The sequence below is a fragment of the Fukomys damarensis genome, unplaced genomic scaffold (assembly GCF_012274545.1).
Source record: "Fukomys damarensis isolate Sample0158 unplaced genomic scaffold, DMR_v1.0_HiC HiC_scaffold_24, whole genome shotgun sequence".
Classification (NCBI taxonomy): Eukaryota; Metazoa; Chordata; class Mammalia; order Rodentia; family Bathyergidae; genus Fukomys; species Fukomys damarensis.
The window spans coordinates 44,447,659-44,472,498 of record NW_022900936.1 but is presented as its reverse complement, the minus strand read 5'-3'; the positions used below and the strand labels follow the sequence as shown (position 1 = coordinate 44,472,498).

The 24,840-nt window shown below is 36.3% G+C and overlaps 2 protein-coding genes across 3 annotated transcripts in view; one reads left to right on the top strand and one right to left on the bottom strand.

The window, feature by feature from the left end:
• The window catches only part of Cmss1 (cms1 ribosomal small subunit homolog), a 358,480-nt gene that overhangs the window by 243,532 nt on the left and 90,108 nt on the right, over nucleotides 1–24,840 (bottom strand). The gene's annotated exons all lie outside the window — the stretch shown is intronic.
• The window catches only part of Filip1l (filamin A interacting protein 1 like), a 102,057-nt gene that overhangs the window by 10,722 nt on the left and 66,495 nt on the right, over nucleotides 1–24,840 (top strand). Inside the window, exon 3 of the mRNA XM_010639637.3 lies at nucleotides 48–226. Within this exon, the coding sequence (XP_010637939.2) occupies nucleotides 48–226 (179 nt within the window). The remainder of the gene's footprint in view (nucleotides 1–47; nucleotides 227–24,840) is intronic.

Sequence of the window (24,840 nt, the reverse complement as noted above, 5' to 3'; positions counted from 1 at the left end):
GAGAGCATTTTGTCATTAACAGGCTACAAATGCATTTTCTTTTGTAGCTGGACAAAGTCGTGGAAAAATATAAAGAATCTCACAGGAGAATCTTGGAACAACTTTTGATGGTAGAAAAATCCCACAGGCAAACCATAATGGAGCTGGAGAAAGAAAAGATAAAACACAAAGAATACATGGAGAAGAGTGATGAATGCATGAGCTTATTAGAACAGGAATGTGAAAGGTAAGGCTGCTTTTGGCTCAAACAAGACCCATCCTGCAAACCATCACTAACCTATCACTATCAGCTGGGCTTTGTACCAGCTGTCAGGGATATAGGATGAACATGACACAGCCCCTTTTCTCAAAGATCTCGTGTTCCAGAGTGAGGATGAAGATAATGCTTAAAGTCATAATCAATATGTTAGAATAACCAGGTACACTTAAGTCCACAGAAACAAATAGTGTACATCTAACTCTGCAAGGGAGTAACTATTCTATGAAAGCTGCATAGAGGCAACAGGGATCTAGTCCTTAGACAAACAAAAAAGGGAACTACAGTATATTCAAGACAAGTGTAACAGCGCAGAGTGAGAAAAGATCATGAATACTGAAGGAATTCAAACTTTCCACATGCACAGGTTAGAGTATAGAATGAGAAAAGAAAAAGCCATAAGACATTAGTGTGTGGAGCAAATGAAAAATTTTACTAAGGAGAATGAATTAGTGACTGATGACCCTGCAGAGAAGAGCAAGGGAAACAGAGTTATTCCTAAGAACTTGGGTTTTTCACCAAAATAGGAAATATGAGAATGGGGCACAGCCTTTTGCTTTTGTGGATCAGGGAGGATGGTTTCCATATGGAGGGTTAGGCAGGAGATGAGTTCTATTTTAGAAATGTTCTGTAAGAGGTACCTTGATGTATTCCAAAATCTACTAGATAGAACATGTGTAAAGACAGTCCATAGTCAGAAATGCATGTCTAGAAAAGGACAGATTGGTTATGTGGATTTGTAGTAGGTTAGAGCTGAAGCTATGAATGCTGGTGTACCAGGAGACAGAATGCTGAGAAGGGAACCCTAGAATACATCAGTGCTTGGTTCCCTTAGGAAAAGGGGTCAAGATGGAAGCTTCGAAAGAATAGCAATAATGGAAAGAACCAGTAGAGAAAGAAGGTAATAAAAAAAGGAAAGACTTTCAAAAAAAGAATAAACAGTCAAATAGTACCACATAATGATGAAAAGAATGAAAAATGCCACTCAGGATTCAACATTAAGAAAATTTGGAACTTAATGAATTGTTTCAATAAGACACTAAGGACAGAAAACAAACTGCAAATCTCTCAAAAATCGGAAATTAGAATGTAAAAGCTTAAATGCAAAGTAGTATTTTGAGAGACATGATTGAGAGTCTGGTCAGTAACCATTTTATAACCACATATGGGTTTTTTGTTGTTATTGTTACTCCACTTTGACCCTCTATTCTGAATCAGTTTAGAAAGTATGAGTATCCATATTATTAAACTTCTTCACTGATACTCCAAGGATAAAAAATAATCTTTGCATTGTCAAATTTTTAGAAGGTATTTATTTCACTTTTGTTTCCATGCATACTTTTAAGTCACAGAGATGATAATGCTGAACTTCAATACTCACAGAAAAATACAGAAAAAATTATTTATGAGCTACTCCCTCCAAAATATTAGCAATCTCAAGTGCTTTATTAAAATACTTCCAATTCATAGTTTAGCTAAGTAACTGAAGTTATACAATATCTAAGCTAATGGTAAACTTTTGTTTCTCATCACTCCATCTCACAGTGGAGGCTTGCTCAGGATGCCAGGGTATTCATGACCCACAAACTCAGTTTTATTATTCCTAAGTTTGTTTTCTATTCACTATACAACTTCATGACAATGGGGCGGGGGTGTTGAGAGGTCCTTGTTAACTTCAGCCTCATGGTCTCTGAAATATCTACAGGAGCAGATTAAAGGAACTCAAGAAATCTGGAACCAAGGGAAATTAAATTCAGACTTTACAATATGGGATTTGTTATTCAATGAGATAATGTTATATTAAATATTATTCTGAACCACCATGGTCTGGCACTAGTGGCCTCATTTGTCCTACATATTTATTTGGCACTAAGTTGCTGAACATAGATACTTTCTTTCATCTCTCCTTATTGTTAACATTTATGGCCACGGATTTAGCTCAGTGGTTCTGCCGCCTGCCTGAGTTTGATCCCCAGTACCAAAAAAAAAAAAAAAAAAAAAAAAAAAAAAAAAAAAAAAAAAAAAAAAAAAAAAAAAAAAAAAAAAAAATTTATGGACCAGGCTCAGAGTGCCTGCCATAGAACAGAGGCAAGGCTGCCCCTCCCCAGGGGTTCACCCCATGAGAAGACAAGATGATAGATGAAGAGCTGTTAGGATATAACACTACTTTCACTTCTGTATCTATTCTTGCATTTTGGAGGAGGGAAGGGAAGGGTTATCCAGAAGTAACACTGTAACACTGGGAGGCAGATGGTGATGATTATTTAAGCCAAAGGAGAAAAGAGGTACAACACTGAGTAATAGGAACCAAAGGTCAGTGGGAATAAAGGCCATGTGCTGGAGGAAAATAAAAAGATAAATATTAAGTGTGCATACAATGGAATCAATATGTTAAGAATGGTATTTCTACATCTATGAAATGAATTTAAGAGGAAGAATTGAAGAGATCCTAGCTTTTAGTTTTACAGATTACTAAATTTAGTTTGAGGAATAATTAAAAGGAATATGCCATTACCAAAAAATAGGAAAAATGATTAAAGAGGATTCCCTATTCCTTGTTTAGCAATTCCAGGAGACATGAGAATATTTACCTATTTCTATTTGCCAAGGAATGGCTTCCAGATGGAATTCTTTGGGTGTGAGAATGTTAAATCTATTATCAACTCATGTGACACACAGATAATTCTTCCTCTGTTCCACCTATACAACATTGCAATTCCCATATCTTGGCACTACTGCCACATTCATACTCACTCTCCCTGCTCTCCCGACTTCTGCAGACCTCATGAGGCATAAATGACTTGCACCTCCTTTAAGGTCATGTGCATTAAAGTATTAAGTGAACACCACTTACAAATGAGCCGTGGAGAAAAACTCTAATGATTTCAGGTAAATATACTCAGAGGAAGTGTTTACACACAAGAATGAAATGCCAGTAATGTGTCTCATTTTTAGGCGACATGGCAAAACACACATCATCACTGAGTCCTTCAATGTTTGGCACACAGCCACTATTCACAGAAGCTGGACTTATTTGTCTTAAGGGGTCAAAGAATAATGTTCATTTCCTTCCTCAAACAAAGTGATACAAGCTACTCCCAAACTGGTAGACTTTCAGTACTGTAGCAAAACAAAAGATATCATAACCCCCATAAAAAGGAGGTTGGGTGAGAATAGACACAAAAGACCATCTGATTAAAAGTCTAAAAAAACACTGTGAAAGTCTAGCACTCATATATAAGTATTGGTAAATACATGTAAAAAAAAATTAAGAAATGTTTGAGGTAATTAATGAAACCTGAGAGGATATAATAATGGATTTAAAATTAAGGCTCAATTTCTGTGTTTTGTTTTGTTGTTGTTGTTGTTTTTTTTTTAATAATTTATTTTATGTGGAAAACCCTAAAGGAACATGATGTCACACATCAAGTCTAGGCCAAATTGTTTGCCAAGTGATGTGGCTGTCCTAATCAGTAAGCAGTTGGCTTTGTAACACAGGGTGACTGGGAGCAGGGATCAGCTCAGGAAAGCTGTTTCCAAACTTGTTAATGTAAAGTTTCCTTAGCTGTAATCTGTGTGAGTTGGTCCATCTATATGGCACTACTGAACACATTTCATGACAATTTTCTCTGTTCACTGAGAAGTTCCACTGTGCGGATGTGTCACTGATGACCTGAGTTATGTACTTGGCTGAATTGCAAGTGGTCTATGTGAAAGGTTTTACATAAAAGCAGCGCCAATAATTTTTGGCCTTTCTGGACGGCTTCACAACAAAGCCAAAAAAAAAAAAAAGTAATTTTGCAAAATTTTCCCATAAGTGAAATGACAGTTTTTGTTTGTACTTTCAAGAAAACTGGCATATTTCTCTTTTTTTTTAGTTTCAGCAGAAGATTGTGAAGAAAAAAAATTTCTTTCATTTTGAAACCATGCATTCTTTTTTAGAATACTAAACTAAAATAAACGCTCTATAATCATATATATTACTACATTTCTGGATTTGAAATAACCACTGACAGAGGAAACACACATTGTCATGGTAACAAGGTGGCTTCAACCATGGATTTGTTTATTTTTTTTGTAAAGCCTTAAATTACTTTTCATAAGGCCAAATAGATTAGCACAGATATCCTCATTTTATGAATCAAGAGTTCATATGGTAGCTTCTCAGAAGCCACATAATGAGGAAACAATCAATTTCTTGTTCTTGTTCTTCCCAAGACTAACTAAATAGAGATAGAGGGGACATAGGAACTTTTGGAGTCAAAGCAACAAGCAGTTTCAAGAGTTGTAATAAAGAATGGATAGAAAGGGACAAGGATATGTGTCTCTCGCAAAATGTAAAGGGGTCCAAGGGAACAAGGGTGAGGGGTGAAGAAAAGGGGAGAGGGAAATGAGAAAAATAAAGATATGCCATGTACAGGAACCTAATAACCTCAATGAAAAATTATATGTCATAACACGAGCTAAGATTACTATCAACAAGAATGAAAATTGTGATAGGAGAATTAGAGAAGGGAGGGGAAAGGGGAAGGAAAGGGGATAAAAGAAAAGAAACAAGCTGTAGTATGTGCATGTACTCAGTCCCCAAGATGATTGTAAATTGCATGTACTGCAAACATGTACTAGTAAAATTTTTTTAAATGGTAAAAAAGGGCAGAGATATCTTTTATGAATGTAAAATACATCCAGATTCCATAAAAATAAAATAATATGGTTTTTCTTTGAGCACACCCTGGGAAAATTTTGGGTGTTGAGTTTTGGGGGAGAACAAACCACTTCCATTTCTCACTTTGGCTTAAACTAACAACAGTAGACCTGGTTTGGTGGTACATTCCTGTAATCCCAGCCCTTGGGAGGCTGAGGCAGGAGGATTGCCTTGAGTTGGATACCAGTCTAGGCTAGATAGTATGTTCAAGGCCAGCTTGAACTACATACCAAGACCCTTTCTCAAAAAGCCAACCAACCAACAAAAAAAACACTAACTCTCATGATCATAAACCATTCAGGAGAAATCGATAAATGTATTACATTAGAAAACTTCACAATAGAATTTAGCACAGTATCTTACTGCTACTACCATTAGGATTTTTCAGTTTCTTTGGTCTTAAATTTCAACTTTTATGAATATTCTACAAAGCAAAACAGACTGGGTACAATGCTGTAAAAGTCTACTTTGCAAAAATAATATTTGGCAAGCCATCAGTTTTAAACTTCATGCACATTAAACTATTGTGGAATATGTTGTACTCAAATGCAATCATTTCCTTTCAGTCTTCTGGCAAGGAGTTATGTGTATTACATATTCTCAAGACTACATCTTGAAATAGTGAAATGGATGTCTGATCACCATTTGACCTTTGTCATGGGCATCCACTTCTTTGTTGAAATAAATTTGAAACCTACCACAAACACGTATTTTGGTAAGATTATCTACACAGAATAACAATGCAATCAGCTTGGTGCTAACACCTCACCCCATACCTAAAACAGGATCTAGGCAGAGACACAGATGTCAGGTACCTCACATAGGAACTTAAAACTATACACTGTGACCTAACTTTGAACAGGTGTCACAAAAATATTCCCTTGTAACTGCACAATTCACTAATTTCTACATATACCACTTAATTCCAGATTTAGTGATGATGCTATTTGACTGATTCTCCTTCCCGAAAAGTTAAGCTAAACTTTATAAATAATTGTGTGCATGTATGGGGTATATAATGATTAGTACATTCTTAGTACAGAAATCTAAAAGAAAACAAACAGTGAGAGATGAACTGGGAGCTTGGAGATAGGGGAAGTCTGTCTGCAGATCAGCTGTGTAGCTAGGGTGTACCTTTTGGCAAATTCCGTTTCATGAACCTTGTTTCCTTGTATATAAAGCAACATAGACAATATGATTTACATGTATTATTCTAATCGAACAATATGTAACCATGTAATTGTTTTTAAAATTTAATTTTATGGGTACATTTTAGGTATGCAATATAACGACATTCATGATTGAAAATTTGCACCTTTATGTAATCTATCCTCAATCTTATTCTTTTCCCCATTCCCCTGACTCACTATTTACCAGGACTTTGTTTCCATTTGTTTTCATTTTCTCATGTTAATTCCTTCCATTCCCCACTTTCCTTATCCCTAACCCCCAACGGCCCCTTCACCTTTGCCCCTTTTCTTCCTATTTTACATTATTTATTAAACCTTTTAGTTCTTATTTACATGTTGTTTCTCACACCAGAGAAAGTATTTGGTATTTACACGTGTATTGTATTTATGTCACTTAAGAGTACTGCCTCAATGTGCATCCATTTAGCTATAAAAGTCTCTAATTTCTTACTTTTTATAGCTAAGTAGTACTCCATTTTATTTAAAAAACGACAAACACATATTTTCTTTATCCAGTCTCCAGCCAATGGGCAATTGGGCTGATTCCAAATTTTAGCTGTTACAAACTGTGCCGCTATGAACATGGGTGCACATAAATCATAACTGTGGTATAATTCTTTTAATTCTTTGGGGAAGATACCCAGCAGGGGAATAGCTGGGTGAAATGGGACTTCCAATCCTCATTTTTTGAGGTATCTCCATATTGATTTCCACAGTAGTTGCACCAGTCTACACTCACACCAGCAGTGCAGCAGGGTTCCTTTCCCTCACAGCCCCACCAGTATTTGTTATTGATAGATTTCAGGATAGTAACTATTCTTTCTAGAGTGAGGTGGAATTGCAGTGTTGTCTTCAATTGCATCTCTTGAATGACCAGTGACATTGAACATTTTTTCATGTGTTTATATGCTATTTCTACTTCTTTGTCTGAGAAATGTCTTCATTTCAAATGCCCATTTTTGCATTGGGTCTTTAAATATGGGATGTCTGATTTTTTTAAAGTTCCTTATATATCTGGATAGTAGACCTCTGTCTGAGCAACAGCTGGTGAAAATTTTTTCTCACATTGTGGGTTGTCTCCTCCCATCATTGGTGGTTTCTCTTGTTGTGCAGAAGCTTTTTAATAAGAAGAGATCCCACCTGTTGTTTGTGTGAGTTCACGGGCAAATAAGATTTTCTTCATTAAATCTTTTTCTACACCAAAGTCTTCAAGACTTCCACCTAACCTCTCTTCTAGCTGGTTTTGTGTTTCTGTTTTAATATTTAGATCTTAATCCATTTCTATTTTAGTTTAGTGCATGGTGTGAGATATAGATGTAGTTTTTAATCTTTGGCAAGTTGAAACCCAATTTTTCCAGCACAATTATTGAAGAGGACATCTTTCCTCCAGTGAGGGTGTCTGGCTCCTTTGTAGAAGATGAGGTGGCTGAATGTGTCTGGAGTTGTTTCTGCATCTTCTAATCTGTTCCACTGATCCTTAGGTCTGTCTCACTGCCAGGACCATGCTGCTTTTATCACAGTAGCTTTGAGTAAGGTTCAAGTTGGGGATTGTGATACCTCCTACCTTGTATTTGTTGCCAGGAATTGCTGTTGCTATTCTAGGTCTCTTGTTCCAAATGAATTTTTGGATTATTTACTCAAAGTCCATGAAGTATGCTACTGGAATTTTAATTGAGACTACACTGAATCTATATTTCACTTTTGGAAGTACGGTCATTTTCACCATGTTGATTCTTCCTAAACAGGAGCAAGGGATGTCTTTTCATTTTCTGATATTCTCTTCAATCTTTTTTCAGAGTGCTATAGTTTTCAGAGTAGAGGTCTTTGATTTCTTTTGTTAGGTTGATCCCTAGGTATTTCAATTTATTGGATGCTATTGTGAAAGGAAATGTTTGTCCTATTTCTCTCTCAGTGAGTCTATTTTTCACATACACAATAGCTATTGATTTTTGTGTGTTGACTTTGTATCTAGCTACTTTACTGAATTTCGTTATTAGGTCTAAAAGACTTCTGGTGGAGTTCTTAGAGTATCATGTCATCCGCAAATAATGACAATTTGACGTTTTCATTTCCTATCTTTATTCCTTTTCTTTCTCTTCTCTAATCATTGTGGCATATGTTTCCAAAACTCTATTGAATGGGAGTGGATAGTAGACATCCTTGTCATGTCACTGATTTTAGTGTGAAGGCTTTCAGGTTTTGACCATTTAGTATGATATTGGCTGTTGGATTTTCATAGATGGTTTTTATCAGGTTGAGGTAGAGACTATTACAATTTTTTATAGGGTTTTTTCTTTTTTTAATTACGAATGGGTGTTAGATTTTGTTGAATGCTTTTTCTGTATCTATTGAGATGATATGGTTTTTGTCCTTGGCTCTATTAATATAGTGTATTACATTTATTGATTTGAATATGTTGAACCAGCCCTGCATCCCTTACTTGGTCAGGGTGTATGAACCTCACTTTTTTGTTTGTTTGTTTTTTTGTACTGGAGATTGAACTCAGGTCCTTGTGCTTGCAAGGCAGGTGGCGTTAACCACTGAGCTAAATCCCTGGCCCGGTGTATGATCTTCTTGATAATCGTCTGCATTCTATCTGCCAGTATCTTAGTAAGGATTTTTGTTTGTTTGGTACTGGGGATCAAAAGTAGGACCTTGGGTTTGCAAGGCAGGTGGGGGCACCCCTGAACTAAATCCCTGGCCTTTATTAAGGATTGTTGGATGTATGTTCATTAGTGAGATTGGCCTATAGTTCTCTTTTTCGGTTGGGTCTTTCTCTGCCTTGGGGATCAAGGTGATGCTTGCTTTCAGGAATGAATAGGGAGTATTGCTTCCCTTTCAATTTCATTGAAGTTTTTTTTTTCAGCTTTAATTGAGTTTATTGGTACATTTTAGGGATGCAGTACAGTTACATTCATTGTTGGGATCTTATACCTCTACATGACAAGTCTTGATTCTCATTTTTTCCCTTACCTCTGCCCTCCCTTCACCCCCTCCTCCTCTCCCCATCTACAAACACTTTATTTTCATCTTTTCATTCTCTCACATTTTTTTCTTTTCCCTTTTTACTCTTCTCCTACCCATCCCACCTTCCCTACACCTTTACTTTCTTCCCATTTCTAAATGTCAGTAATCTTATTAGAATCTTATGCATTGTTGCAGATTATTCACACCAGGGAAACTATTCAGTATTTATACATGTGTCATTGAAGTATGAACAGTAGTGGCAGTAGTTTCTCTCTAAATATCTTGTAGAATACAGCAGTGAAGCCTTCACAATCAAGGCTTTTCTCAGTTGGTAAGATTTTAATTGTTTTCAATTTCGTTGATTGATATTGGGTTGTTTAGAATTTTTAGGTCATCTTCGTTTGACTTTGGTAATTCATCCGAATCTAGGAATCTGTCCATTTCTTCTGTATTTTCCATCTTACTGGAGTATAGGTTCTCAAAGTAGGTATTAAAGATCCTTTGGACTTCTGCTGGGTCGACTATCATTTTACCCTTTTCATTCCTAATTGCATGGATTTGGGTCATTACTTTTTTTGATAAGGTTGGCTAAGGGTTTGTCAATTTTGTTTATTCTTCCAGAGAACCAACTGTTTGCTTCCTTTATTTTTTGTATCATTCTCTTATTCTCCATTGCATTGATTTCTGTTCTGATCTTTATAATTTCCTCCCTTGTATGGACTTTGGGTTTCTCCTGCTCTTCTTTTTCTACAAGTTTGAGGTTGAGCATCAGGTTAATTGAGCTCACTGTATTTTCCTAATATGAGTATTCACCTATGAATTTCCCTTGTAAGACTGCTTTCATTGTGTCCCATAGATTCCGATGTTACACTGTCATTGTCATTTAATTGTGGAAACTGTCTGATTTCTTCTTTAATTTCCTCTGTGACCCACTGGTTATTCAGAAGTGTGTTGTTCAATTTCCATGTATTCATGAAATTCTTGAGGTTTCTTTTGCTATTGATCTCCAGTTTCATCACACTATGGTCTGATAACATACAGGGGATACCTTCAATTCCTGTGTACTTACTTAAACTTTTTCTATGAGTGGGTATGTGGTCTTTTGGAGAACGACCCATGTGCAGCTGAAAAGAATGTGTACTCTGATTTTGTGGGGCAAAACACTGTAAACATCTGTTAAATTCATTTGTTCAAGAGTTTGATTGAGTTCTAGTATTTTGTTATTTTCTGTCTAGATGATTTGACAGTGGGGTAGTGAGGTCCTCCACTACTATTGTGTTGGTGCTTTGATTTTTCATGCTATTAGTATTTGTTTTATATAGTTCAGTGCACTAGTGTTTGGTGCATATATATTTATGACTGTCATCTCTTCCTCTTGGTTTGTTCCCTTTACAAGGATGTAGAGTCCTTTTTATCTCTCTTAATTAGTGTTGGTTTGAAATCCACTTGATCTGTAAAGAGGATAGTTACTCCTGCTTTTTTTGGCGGGGACAGTTCCTGTTGCATGGAGTATTGTTTTCCACTCTTTAACTTTCAATCTATGAGTTTCTTTTTGAATTGTGTATTTCTTGTATGCAGCATATTGTTAGATTTTACTTCTTGACCCATTCTGCCAGTCTATTTATTTTGATTGGTGAATTGAGACCATTAACAGTGATGGTTATAACTGATATGAATCAACTTATTCTTGACATGACCTTTTCTTTTTGTTGCATTCTCCCCCTTTGTTTTTAATTCCTTGTTGTACCTGATGGATTCATTCTGCTGGGCTTCCTAGAGTTGTGATCCTTTCCTAGGATATTGTTTAAAATTTTTTGGAGTGCCGGTTTGGTATTCATGAAGTTCCTAAGGTGGTCTTTGTCATGAAAGTATCTTATTTCTCTATCAATTTTGAAAGACAGTTTTGCAGGATACATCAATCTGGGTTAGAGGCTGTTTTCCTTTAGGGCTTGAAATGCGTCATTCCAAGCTCTTCTTGCCTTGAGGGTTTATGTTGAGAAGTCTTCTGTGATTCTGATGGACTTTCCTTTGTATGTGGTTTCTTTCTTTTCTCTAATTGCTTTGTAGAATTTTGTTCTTTTTTTGGGTTTTTGGAATCTTAACTATTACATGCCTATGTATAGATTTTTTTTTTTTTAATCAAGGCTAGCTGGAGTCCTATATGCCTCACTTAACTGTATGTCAAGCTCTTACTTACTACTTGGGAAGTTTTCTGCCATTATTTCTGTGAACTTTTTTTTTAAATGTCATCTGCACTCTCCTGTTTCTTCACTGACTCCAATTATTCTTATGTTATTCTTCTTTGCATCATCTAGCAGCTGCTGGATAGATTTCTCATTGTCTCTTACTATTTTTAATACATTTTTCTTTTCCTGGTTACTTATTGCAATCCTCTATCTTCTATTTCTGAAATTCTGTCCTCACATTGGCTTATTCTGCTGTATAAACTTTCAATTGAATTTTTAATCTCCTGGAAATCTGTTTGCATCTGTTTTATGGATTCCATTTGTTTCCTATGCTGGGATTCCATCATGTTCCTCAGGTCCTATATATATATTTTTAATGTGTCTACTCTAGATTTATTAATCATGCCTTACACTATGGGCACAATCTCTATTGTTATCTAAGAGCTTATTTCTGATTTTATTTTTTCCAGATCCCTTTTTGTTGCCAGTTCAGGGAGTCCAGGTGGTTGATTATCAGATTGTTCCATGTTGTTTCTCTTTGGGGTAGTCTTAGGTGATCTGGAAGTCTGGTTTTGAGACTTGTTTACATGACTTCTCATTTCAACAGATGCATCCTGATGTGCCTCTGTTGAGGCTTTTTGCTCACAGAGTAGTTATTTCTCAGCAAGCCAATGAATGGCCTTTTCTCTGCTGCTCCTCAGTACTCGAGTTCCTGGGTTCAAAATGGTGGTCTTTTGGATCTTTCAGCTGACCTGTTGTCCGGGTGTGCTTCTGGCTGGGGCCTGTGAACACTTGGGATGGTATCTAGGTGTGCCTATCACTGGGACCCCTATGTAGCTTTTGTCTGGGAGGGCCTTTAGCTGAGGGCTACGTACCCCAGTCTCTGTTGTCTGAGCAGGCTTCCGACTAGGGTCTCCAAGAACTTACCCATTGTATCAGGGTGAGACTCTAGTGTTGGTTGTGCACTTCTACAGCTATGTTCCAGGTGGGCTCCTGGCTTGCGCCTGTGTGCCCAAGCCACTGGGTTGGACTAGGCCCCTGGCTGGGATCTGCCTATAGCTGCACTGCTCTAGTCCATACTGCTACTTGTCGGATCTGCGCACACTTACCAAAGGTATGGATCAGGCCTCTGGCAGATGCTTGTGTGCCAGTGCAACTCTTTTCTAGGTAGGCCTTTGGCCTTGGCCTGTGTTCTCAAGCAGCTGGAGTTGGGGTTGGGCCCTGGCTGTGTAACCACGTAATTGTTATGAATGAGTGCCTTTTACTTCAAACCTTGGAATCTAACCCACATTAACCAAAGAGTTTGGTGAGAATGACAATGCCTGTACCAGCAACTTCAAATCCAAATCTGTAGTTCCATTTTCATAAGACATCTAGATTTTGGTATATATTGCTATTCCTCAAGTCTCTCACAAACTGAATCTAATATCACTTTCGCAAATTCATGTCCATTTACAACATTTTTATTCCTGTAAATGCTACCACAATGAGTCAATAGGTCAGATAACTAAAAAATGACCAAAACCTCAGGATCACACAATGTAAGCTATAAAAGACTACTGAACTAGATCAGTCCTCTGATTTTTAGAAAAGTGAGGCCTACTAAATTCAAGTTTAAAAACCCCTAAATCTTGCTGCTAAATATTTAAAAAAAGACCAGAATCCAAATCTTCTAAAAATATATTCAATAGCATTCTCCCTAGAATAACCATTAATAGTTATGCAAACTTTGAGCGTGGTATTATGGGAGGTACCAAAGAAATTTAAGATACAATTGCAGTGCAGTTGAAAAGACCATATCCTCATAAAATAATCTATAGGTAATTCAGAGAGAAGTAATATGTTTATTCTATCACTGCCATTGATTTCCCTCAAAATAACACCCCCGAATCCAAACATACTTATCCCACCATTCTTGCCATTTGCTGGAGTAGTTTTGGAAGTCCTTTTTCAGTGGTGTCTTTAGTTGTGCTGTTGTGGCTGCCTCAGTGTCCTGAGTCAATTCAAAATGTCTACTTTTCATGGTCATTTTGACTCTGGAGAAGTCAGAAAGAAGTTACATGGTATCAGGTCCAGAGAAAAAGGTAGATAAGTAGGGAAGAGCTAGAAATTATATGGTATCAAATCCAGAGAACAAGGTAGATGTGGACTCACTGTAATGTTTTGACAAGCCTGGTTTACCACTGAATGTCACACAGCAGCAGCATTAACTATTTTTTTTTTTTTTTTGATACCGGATATCAAATTCAGGCCCTTGAGCTTGCCAGGCAGGCATGGTGCCACTGAGCTACATCCCTGGATGCCATTCACTGTATTTTTCATCAAACCTCATAAAGACACTCCCAAAAGAGGACTTCCAGAACTGCTTCAGAAAGCAGCAAGAAAAATGAGATAACGTGTTCAAAGCGAGGTGAAGGATTCTGGTACGGATTAATGTAAATGTGTTTTACTGTAATTATTTTAAAAAATTGAAACATCTATTGTATATTTTTATCATCCTATATATTTATACCATTATTAACAATGAGAGAGAGAGAGCACCCATTGAATATTTCATAAATTTATCTGGAACTTCTCTTGAATTAGACCTTATTTTGAATGTGATATGATTCTTAAAAGTTGTAGGGTGAACGTTAGCAGTAGGAATCTGACTTTCCATTTGACTTGGGCTCTGTTGTACTGTTGTTGTTTTGCTTATGTTTGAAATAGTGTGGAATGAGCTCAGAGCAAGTGCTCTGACACTGAGCAATATCTTCAACTTTCTTGTTTGCCTGCTTATCCCCTCTGTTCCTCTCTCCCTTCATTTGAGACAAGGCACTATGCAGTTCAGGCTAGCCTTGAATTCACTATTGTAGCTGTGGCTGGCCTCGAACTTTGGGCGATCCTCCTGCCTTAGCCTCCCCAGTGATGTGATTACAGGTGTGTGCCACCACACCTGACAACCCTTTTTAAATGTAGTATTTGAGACAAGGTTTCACAAAATTGCACAGGCTAGCCTCAAATTTGCAATCCCCTTGCCTCAGCCTCTGGAATAGCTTGGATTACAGGCATGGGCCACAGTGTCAAGCTTTAGGCTATGACTTTTTGAGATGCTACTTTTTGGGAATAAACGAACATGACAAAGTGACTAACATATGATCTATAACATTTTCTTGAAAAAGTTTGTTGATGTTGTCAGTATGATTCCAGTTGATTTTCTTTTCCCATCAAATTCAGTTTTCATATTTTTATGATCTAAGCACCAATGGGCTTCCACAACACCACTTCTGTTGCTTTTTCTCAGAAAGGCCTGAAGCCTCATCTCTCCAACTATACCACACTATACCTTAGAGGCAAAGTCCAGGATCCTAATTCATCTTTTCTGCCACATGACATACTTGGCAACAGTTTATAGCACTTAGTATTGGTTATATATAATCCTTACAAGTCTGCTCTGTTAATATTATGGGACCTAAGGCTTATTTTGCCAAATTCCCTTTCTAATCAGTTGGTTTGGAGTGTGTGAGAATTCCACACCAATTTCTCCCATTTAACTCAATTTCTTCTTGCCGATTTTTCATAAACACACACTTGTTTACTTGCAGGGATTTCTCCATAATAACCTGAGATATCTGAGGTGCATGATGGACAGGTAACATACTTTCAAATAATGCTTTAGCAAAAATACATTAGTAGGATATGAAGCAGAATATGTACTTTCTGTGTTCTTTTCTTAAAAATAGGTAATATCTAGCCACAGTTTTATCACTTTATATCTGTTATTGTTTATTCTGAGTAAATATGATATTTAAGGCATTTCATACCATAACACTGAAATATACTTAAGGAAAAATGTGAAAAAGAGAATTATATGGGGCTGTAAACATTATTTGGTAATAAACATGTCCTTCCAAAGTATCAGAGAGACCTTAAAATTGAATATTTACTAATAGTGCATATAATGAGGACCAAACATAAGTGGCAATTAAAAAAGAACACACCCCCTGTGGGGTACACATCTGTCATTTGCTTTATGTCAAATTATTTCTTACCCTAAACAGATTTATTAATTAATCAAAACCCCAGCTAGTAATCTCAAGAATAGTCAAGTTGTTCTACAGCCATAACTGCATAATTTTAATGAGAGCATTAACGCAGTGGCTTTGAAAGGGAGTGGAGAACTAATCCATTAGGAAGTAATTCTCACTACTCCTCTGAGGTCTAAGATTTTTATCAACAAACAAAATAAGAGACAAAGAATAACAAAAATGTTAAAAGGGAAAAATTAGCTCTTAATTTCATCTGTGGCAAATTCTGAGGCATGCCTTAGTATTAACTGGGCAAAGCAAGTCAGATAAGCCTCATCCTGAAAAGCTCCTGTATTTTCTTCAAAATAATCTGGAGCATGGGAACAAAGAATGGTATAGAAGAAACAAGGCTGACTGAGAGGTGGTAATTACTGAAGCTGCATGAGAGACACATGGTTCATTATTGTCTCTATTTTTGTATTTGAAATAAATAATGAGTAAATACTAACGCATAAAATAGTTAGAAATTTTACATGAGCAAAAAAAAAAATTAAAGTCATTTTCTTATTTCCCAAAGGTAAACAACATAAAGTGTTTTTATATATTTTTCTTGAAAATTATACACATTATCAGCAATTCTTGGAGACGAGTGATATTATACTACTCTTATTCTTTTTTTAAAGGGATGGATAGTATTCCACTTTATAGATGTAATTCATTTAGCCAAACCACTCTTTGAGCTTTATATAGTATTTCCCGTCAACCCCCATTTAACTTTGCTCAGTGAATTGGCTATTAATGACTTCAAATGCTTCTTAATTTCTGTTTGGCTTCAGACAAGTTAGTCACTGGTAATTTTATTATTATCTTGGCTGTTTTTTAAAATAATGAGGAACTAAAAAGCCTGGTGTGGTGGCGCACCCCTGTAATCCCAGCACTCGGGAAGCTGAGGTAGGAGGATCGCTGTGAGTTTGAAACCAGCCTGGGCTACATGGCGAATTTCAGTCAGTCTCAACTACATAGTGAGACCGTGTCTCAATATAAAAAAAAAAAAAAAGAGGAACCAGCCAGGCATGATGGCACACACTTGTGATCCCAGCCCTTGGGAGGCTTAGGCAGAAAGATTGCCATGAGTTCGAGACTAGCCTGAACTACCCAGTGAGACTCTGTCTCAAAAAACTAAAACAAAACAGAAGCCAAGTGTAGTGGCACACGTCTATAATTCCAGGATCAGGGAGGCTGAGGCAGGAAGATTGCTGCGAGTTCAAAGCCAGCCTGAAATATATAGCAAGATCATGTCTCAAGAACTTACTGAAACTAATGGGAAAACAAGTCTATATATAAAGGTTAGGTATTTAGCTCAGTGGTTCTACACCTGCCAAGTTCAATCCCCAGTACCAACAAACAAACAAACAAACAAACAAATGTCTGTATTTAAGACCTCGTAGATATCACAGACATACTAATAGGTATACACTTACTAGCAGGGGTTAAGGGGCAGCCCTGGGAGAACCCCAAGAGTCAAGTCCACAAATTCTATCCTTGTGTTTCTTAGCACTTTTCTAACGGGACTTCAGAGCTCCCAGCAAAACTGGGGCATAAAAGTAACAGAAGACAAGATTTAATCCAAGAGCAACAGCTCCTGTAGTTCAAATGAAATCTGTTTTTGTAGCAGTGATCTGATGAATTAAAATGATCTCAGATGATACATAGGCAGGGGCACCAAAATTCACTTTCTTTCAGCTCCCCCAAATACTTGGACAAGGCACTGTCAATGATGTGAACAGATTCACAAACATGATTTATCAACTCTATATTATAATTCTTTATATCCCTAGATATTTTCTGACGAATTGGGAACAAAGCAAAAGAGGTAAAAGTATTATGAGCCCACAAGTTTTTTTTTTTGTTTTTTTTTTTTTTTTTTTTTTTTTTTTTGAGACAGGGTCTTGCTATGTAGTTCAGGCTTGCCTTGAACTCACCATGTATCTCAGGACGGCCTCGAACTCATGGTGATCCTCCTGCCTTAGCCTCCTGAGTGCTGGGATTACAAGTACGTACCACCATGCCCAGCTAAATTATAAATTTCAACACTAATTGTAACATATGATACATGATTTAAATTTCTCTTAAGAATACAAAGTTCGCATAATATATTTATAGAAAATACATACAGTTAAAAAATTTAAATTTAGGCACAGATAAAATAACTAATATGCAGTTTACTAAAAGGAATAAAACCAACACTTTTGCCTTTAGAGATTATGAACAATCCTACATTTATACTTCAGGAAGTTAAACTAATAATGATAACCATATTTCTATACAGTAGCAATAAATAAACCAAAAATCAAAGTAGGAAAACAATTTCACTTAAAATAGCATCAAAAATGAAAGAAAACAATTAGAAACAAATTTTAAATACAATACTACTTGGAATACTACAAATCCATGATGAAAGAAATTAAGTAGTAGCAAGAAATTCTAGTATTCATGGATTAGAAGACTCAATATTGTTAAGCGGCATTTTTTTGGGGGTACTGGGGATCTAACTCAGACCTTGCACTTGTGAGGCAGGCATGGTGTTACTGAGCTAAACCCCCTGCCTGACTCAATGTTGTTAAAATGTTAATATTTCCCAAATTTATCTACAGACTAAATACAAACCTTATCAAAATCCCAGCTGATGTCTGAATAAATTAATTTGCTGATCCTAGAAATATGGAAATTCATGGGACCCAGTCAAGCCAAAGCAGTTTAAAAAACCAAAGTAGGCTAACTCGTATGACCCTTTCAAATCTTACTACAAAGCTACAGTAGTCAAGGCACTCTAATTCTGTCAAAAAGATAGGCAAATAGATTAATAGAGTAGAATTAAAAGTCCTCAAATAAACCTTCAGATTGAAGGGTAACTGACGTTTGACAGGTTCAGTGAGAGAGCGGAAAGATGATTTTCTTCAACAAATGTTGTTACAACTGGAGAGCTACATGCAGAAAAAATCCTTACCTCACACCACATTACAAATTAACTCAAAATAAGGGTGGGAATTAGCTCAGTGGCACCGTGATTGCCTAAAAGTTTACTCAAAATAAATCAAAGACCTAAATGTAACACTTAAAACTACAAAACTCAAAAGAATACACAGGCGTAAATCTTCATGGCCTTGATTAGACAGTGGTTTCTTAGATGACACCACAAATTACAAGAAACAAAAGAAAAAAGTGTCATTAAAATCTAAAATTTTTGTGCTTCAAAGGACTCCATCAATATGACATGTAAAGGTACAAGCTCCCAATGTTGAATGTAACTGTACTGTATACTTAAAAAGTACCAATAAACTAAAAAAAAAAAGGACTCCATCAAGACATCCTACCCACTAAAGGACTATGTATCCATTTGTTAAAGCAAATATAAAATTTTCATTTTATCCTAAATTCCAGAAAGGGATGTATGGATGCATAATATGCTACCTAGCCCCTTTTGCCTAGCCTAAAATTGGCTAACATAAAAACTTATAAACAAAGGTAAGTGAGATATAACCAAGTAGAAAATGAACATTTTAATTGTGCTCTAAGCTTTGCTAAAAAGGCACTCCAATTTCCATCTCTTCATCCTTGAAAAGAGCTACTCAGCTAACCTTACTGAGATATCACTGTCACTGGCCATTCTTTAAATTTGGCCCTAATTTCATTGGGTAACATTGAAAAAAAAAATTACCATGCATTCCGTATTGATGTTTCTATCTCTAAAATGAACATACAGTCTTGTTATTTCCTTGCATGAAGATTATTGAAGAAGAATGAAGGTAATTGTTAGGCAAAGAATTTGAGACCTATGACCCAAAAGTGAGTCATGAATACAGTAAAATATTTACTTGCATATGAAGATAACATTTAGAATCAGAAAGTTTTACTTTTATGAGTGCAAGGGCTATTAATTTAATTTCCTTTTTCAAAGAAAGGCAAGGGATACTGGATATACTGCATCTGCCACCTCACTCAACATCAAACCAAAGACATATGCTTGTTTACCTTGAAAGCTCATAATGACAGGAAGACTTATTAGAGAAATGAAACACTTCACGTCTCAAAGCTCACAGAATCCTGTTTCTGCTGCATTACTCTTGCCAGGAGAATTCTGAATGTGTTTGTATTCTATCAGTCTTCAGTATGAGTCAGTCTGTCCCAAACTGGTTTTCTAACCAGAAAACTAAGAAGCTTGATGACACAGTTAGGCAAACATGCCCACTGGATGAAGTTATTTAAATTTTTATAGCCCTTTAATTCTCTTTAAGGCTTTGAAATTCATACAGGTTTTAAAGACTATTAAGTTCATATAAGTGAAAGAGTAGAAATTATATATAAGCCAACTGTATTAAGAATTCCATGTGTTCTGGATAACCAAGAACATCTAACATTTGAAAGAGCAATAAAGGTAAACTGACCTGAAACTAAAACTTAACGATCAGCTTGTCAGCCTTATTCTTAATTAGAATTTCAACTCTAAAAATGCTTCTTGTCCAAGAACTGAAATTTCTCATTCATTCTGGTTGGATGATGACAGCTCTTGCTGACAAAGATAAATACACTCAGAGTGTGAAGGGTTTGCTCCAGTGAAAGAACAGGAAAAGTGATGTATACTAGGAGTCTCATAACCTACTACTCTCCAGGCAACCTGAGAATTCAATAGGCAGTTGAATGTAAATGGAAGAAAAATATATGCCAAAGTTATCTAAATAACCTAGAACTGATCACAACTTCGTAACAGTTAATGAAGATTTGCAGTGATTTTTTTTTTAAACCTATACAGATGAAAATCACGGCACATGGACACAAAGGATGTCAGTTTCTCTTTTAACACCCTACTATTAGCCATATTACTACTTCTTTGTTTTGTTTTGTTTTTTGGTGGTAGTGGTGGTACTGAGGATTAAATACAAGACCTCTGAACTAAGCTACATTCCTAACCTCTTTGCGACAGAGACTTGCTAGGTCACTAACTTGTTTAAGCTGGACTCAAATTTGCCAAAATTTGCCATCTTCCTGCCAGATGTGCATCACCATGCCTGGCTGCCCTAGAGAATTTTTGCGCACCCTGATATTAACATTTCTGCCCTCAAATTTGAATTTTCATTATTCACTGTTATCCTTGGGGTAAGTGTATAGCAACTATGGTACAACTCAGTGGCTCTAAAACTTTTTCTTTCTTTTTGGTTTGTTTTTGCAGTATTGAGGATCAAACCCATAACCTTTCTGCATTCCCAGCAAGTGCTGTACAACTGAGCTATATATCTTCAGGCCTCTAAAACCAATTGATACCATGACTTTCCCTATCTCAAACACCTTCTTCCTGCCCTAAGGGTTCTTCATTGCTCCTCCATGAATACATAAAACACACACAATCATGTGCGCATATATGCACACACAAAACAAAACTCAAGTTTATTTTTTAAGTGGCACCATCTAATCAAACTTTAGCTCAGAGTACCTCTGCTCCATTCTGTGATGCCGAATCAGATAAGGAATTATGTGATTATGTGAAACCAACTTGAAATAGGTGGCTCTCACTGTAGTTTTTCACCCATAACCTTAGCCCCCTGCCCACAAATTAGGAAACTTTAACCATCATTTATTTCAGAAATGCTACCTTAGAATATTTGGTTATTAAATTTTCTAGTTAAGCATTTGTAATAGTCCATTCACACATAGAATAGTCATAGTTCTTCAGAATCAAAAGAGAAATGTAAGGTGGCTAATGGGTAAATTACAAAGTGGAACTGAGGTCAGAGTAGTGTCACACAGAACTTTAATCAAATCCTTGAGGCAAATTACAAACTCCATTAAGATAAAGGGACATATACACACCCATTTCACTAGTGCCTTTTTTTTTAGAAATGTTAAATTCTATTTTGTATATTCTATATAAAAAAATAAAGATCTCTTATAAATAACTTAATAGTAATAGTAATAAGTTACATTTTACTGAATATTTAACATCAAACACTGTGCTAGCACCTAAGATGGATTATCTCAATCCTCATAATAATCTTTTAAAGTAGATACTATTATTGTCCACATAATATTCAGATAATCACAATGAAGCTCAAAGATATTAAGTTTCCCACAGTTACACTACTAGTAATTTTAGAGACAAACTGGATCTATCTATCTCCCAAAATCTAAGTTTTTAACCCTTCTCTGCCAGGGATTTCCAAGCCTAAGTGATCATCATAGTTTGCCAGGGGAGGAGATATGTGAAAGTCCAGATTTCTAGGCCCAATCCTAAACATACTGAATCAGATATCCAATTGTGGCATTTGGAGGTAGGACCACAATGGCATCTGAAATACTTTTCAAATATTCTTTTAAGACGCCAATAGAACATGAGCAAAGCCAGTTGTCACATAGTTGTCTAAGTCAAATCATCTGTCCTGAATAGAACATAGCATCTCTTGTTCCACATAAACCTCTTCTCACTATATAGCAGTGAGGAAGGCCTTGCTTTCTGAAAGGCCAAATGAGATCATGGTCATACTATGTTAGCAGCTAGTACCAAGATACCCTGTGCTATGGAAGATAAAAGTGATACAGCACAGCAAATCTGCTGATTCAGAACTGCTGAGTCAGAACCGTAACAGAAGAGAAGGCACAAAACTAACGTGGAAAGGGAGCTTTGATTCTTGGCTATACTCATTGTATGACCAGATCAACATTTGTTAATGCTCAATATGAAATCTCAGCTCTCAGGGCCAGGGATTTAGCTCAGTGGCACAGCGCTTGCCTGTAAAGTACAAGATCCTGAGTTTGATTCCCCGTAAAGGAGAAAAAAAGAAAGAAAAGAAAAAAGAAGAAGAAGAAAAAAAGAAATTTCAGCTCCTAGAAAATTCACTTATTGTCAGTTCATTTATTCATTCATGTAGTGCCATACATATGCAAGGCACTAGACCACATACATGACATCCATCCTCAAATGAAGAAAAGCACTCAGGTGGTAAAAAATGAGTCATCACTGATAGGAAGAACACCATGAGAAAAGTAACATTTGCGGTACATGGAAGGAGATTACGGCAAAAAAGAAATTAAATCCAAGAAACAGCAGTAATATACTTTAGCTTAAGAACAGTTAATATGGAAGCTATGGTTACCAAGTTAGATTCACAGAACAAAGAGCTATGGATATGAAATTAAAGAGGTTAATAAGTAGTTAAAATATACTTCAGTACCACAAAGAAAATTTGACAAAGTAACAATAACACAAAATATAAGAAGATCTGAATTGAAGGAATGTTTCCACTATGTATCTGGGTAAGATTATAACAAAAGCCTCCAAAAATAGGTTACTTAGGCTTAAATACATTCTATGAATGTATTAAGAAGTTACTTCAATAAATTATAAATTTTCAAGAAGTTAGAGATGATCCAAACATGTTTAAGTAAACTTAATTAAATGAAAAAGAGCTCATTATGAGATCATTCAGAGTTATGCTCATCCATAAAGATCAATGCTGAATCTCTACTATTATCTCTGTTACAGTGCAAGGGGGATGGGAGGGTTAGGGAAAAGAGAAAGTGTCTGAAAGATGTCCTGCTTTCAAATTGAACACTATTATTTTGTCTACTCATATTTCACTGATCTAATGCAAACTCATTAGTCACATAGTCACTTCTCAGTTCAGGAAAAGCTAGAACTGTGTGGCTGGGAAGCTGTATGAACAGGAAGAAGGGGACAACTGATGCTTTGAGATAACTCATCTGCTACAATCTTAGTGCAAACCACTTGTCTTAGTCATTTTCTCTTCACAAGGATACAATACCTGATGCCCACAACTTAAAAGAAGTTTATTTCAGCTCACGGCTTGTAAAGGTTTCAGTCCATAGGCCACTGGCTCCAAGCAACAATGGCATGGCAGAGGCACATAGTGATGGAAAAGCTGTTCATGTCATGGTGGGCAGGAAGAAAGAGTAATGGGAGGAGCTGGAAAAAAAGAGAAACCCTTACAGGTCACTTCCCCAGTGATATGCCTCTTCTGACCAGAGCCCACCTTCCTTAATAGCAAGTCACCTATATACCACCATAATTCAACTAATGTTCTGAAAGCCCGCCCATGAGTACATGAGGCTCTTAGGGGACATCAAGATACCAACCATAACACTACTTACCTTTTCTGTGTCCACATCTTCATCACCTATATTTTAAGGGGAACAAGCTATTAAGGAAGGTAGAAAAGACACAGTTTATGATCTAGAAAGAGAATTTAGGGAAGCTAAAGTCTTAAAAGGCAAAGAGTTTCAAAAAGTGGGCAGGCAGTCAATTATGTTAACTAGCATTAAAAAAGATGGATAAAGCCAGAGTGAAGCCTGTTGGATATAACGATGAAGTCACCAGGTATGTACCTCTGAGGGAACAATTTCATCAGTATGGTAGGCACTAAAACCAGACTTCAACCCAAAGAAGGTAATGAAGATGTAGGCACAATAAATGCAGTAATACCCTTTCAAGAGGTTTGCCCAGGATTGGAAGGGAAGAGAAGGGTGCTGAAACAATAAAATTGAGGAAGAGAGCCAACTAGGACTAAAGATACTAAAACAAGACATGACAAACTGAGCCAACTCTTGGAGAAAAGAAGTGGAAGTGGGAAGCAAAGAGGAGTTAGTGACTACAGTGATGGGAATTAAAATAAACATGAATCTAAGGTTGACTGAAGTAATAGGCAGTCATTAAAAAAATTTAAAAATACAACAGTAAGGAAACTTCAAGGTTTATTAGGTTTGGTAGCAAGACACCAAACTAACAAAAATCAATGTTTAGAAGGCTTTGTCATTTTATTTTAAAGGAATATCCTCCCCCCTCTTTTTTTTTTTTGGTACCGGAATACAAACTCAGGTCCTTGTGCTTGCAAGGCAGGTGGCAGAAAAGAATATCATTTATTTATTTTTCCCTCATTGAGTTTATCGGTACATTTTAGGTATACAATACAGTTACACTCATTATTGGGATCTTGTACCTTTACATGACAGGTCTTGGTTCTCATTTTTTCCCCTTGTCCCTGCTCTCCCTTCACCCCCTCCTCCCCTCCCTATTTACAAACATTTTATTTCCATTTTTTCATTTTCTCCTATTTTTTTTCCTTTCCCTTATTACCTTTCCCCTACCCTTCCCATTTTCCCTTCACCTTTAGCCCTTTTCTTCCTATTTCACATTGTCAATTATCTCTTAGGATCTTATGTACTATTATAGTTTATTCACACCAAGAATATCCTATTTTAAAGGAGCATGTTAAATATATTTTTATTTTTATATTTATATATGTCACTTTAAACAAAGATCTACAAGAGCCATGGACCAAATTGTTTCACCATTAGAATGTGCTTGTTTTATTTCCATCATTTCTTAGTAATTTTGTTCTTAATCTTGGGATAGATCTTTCAGTAGGGAAACAACAACATTGCTTTCCAATCGAGTATTTATACCTGCTTTAAATAATATAAATGGCCGGGTAAAAATATATTTGGTTTCTATCAAGACAGC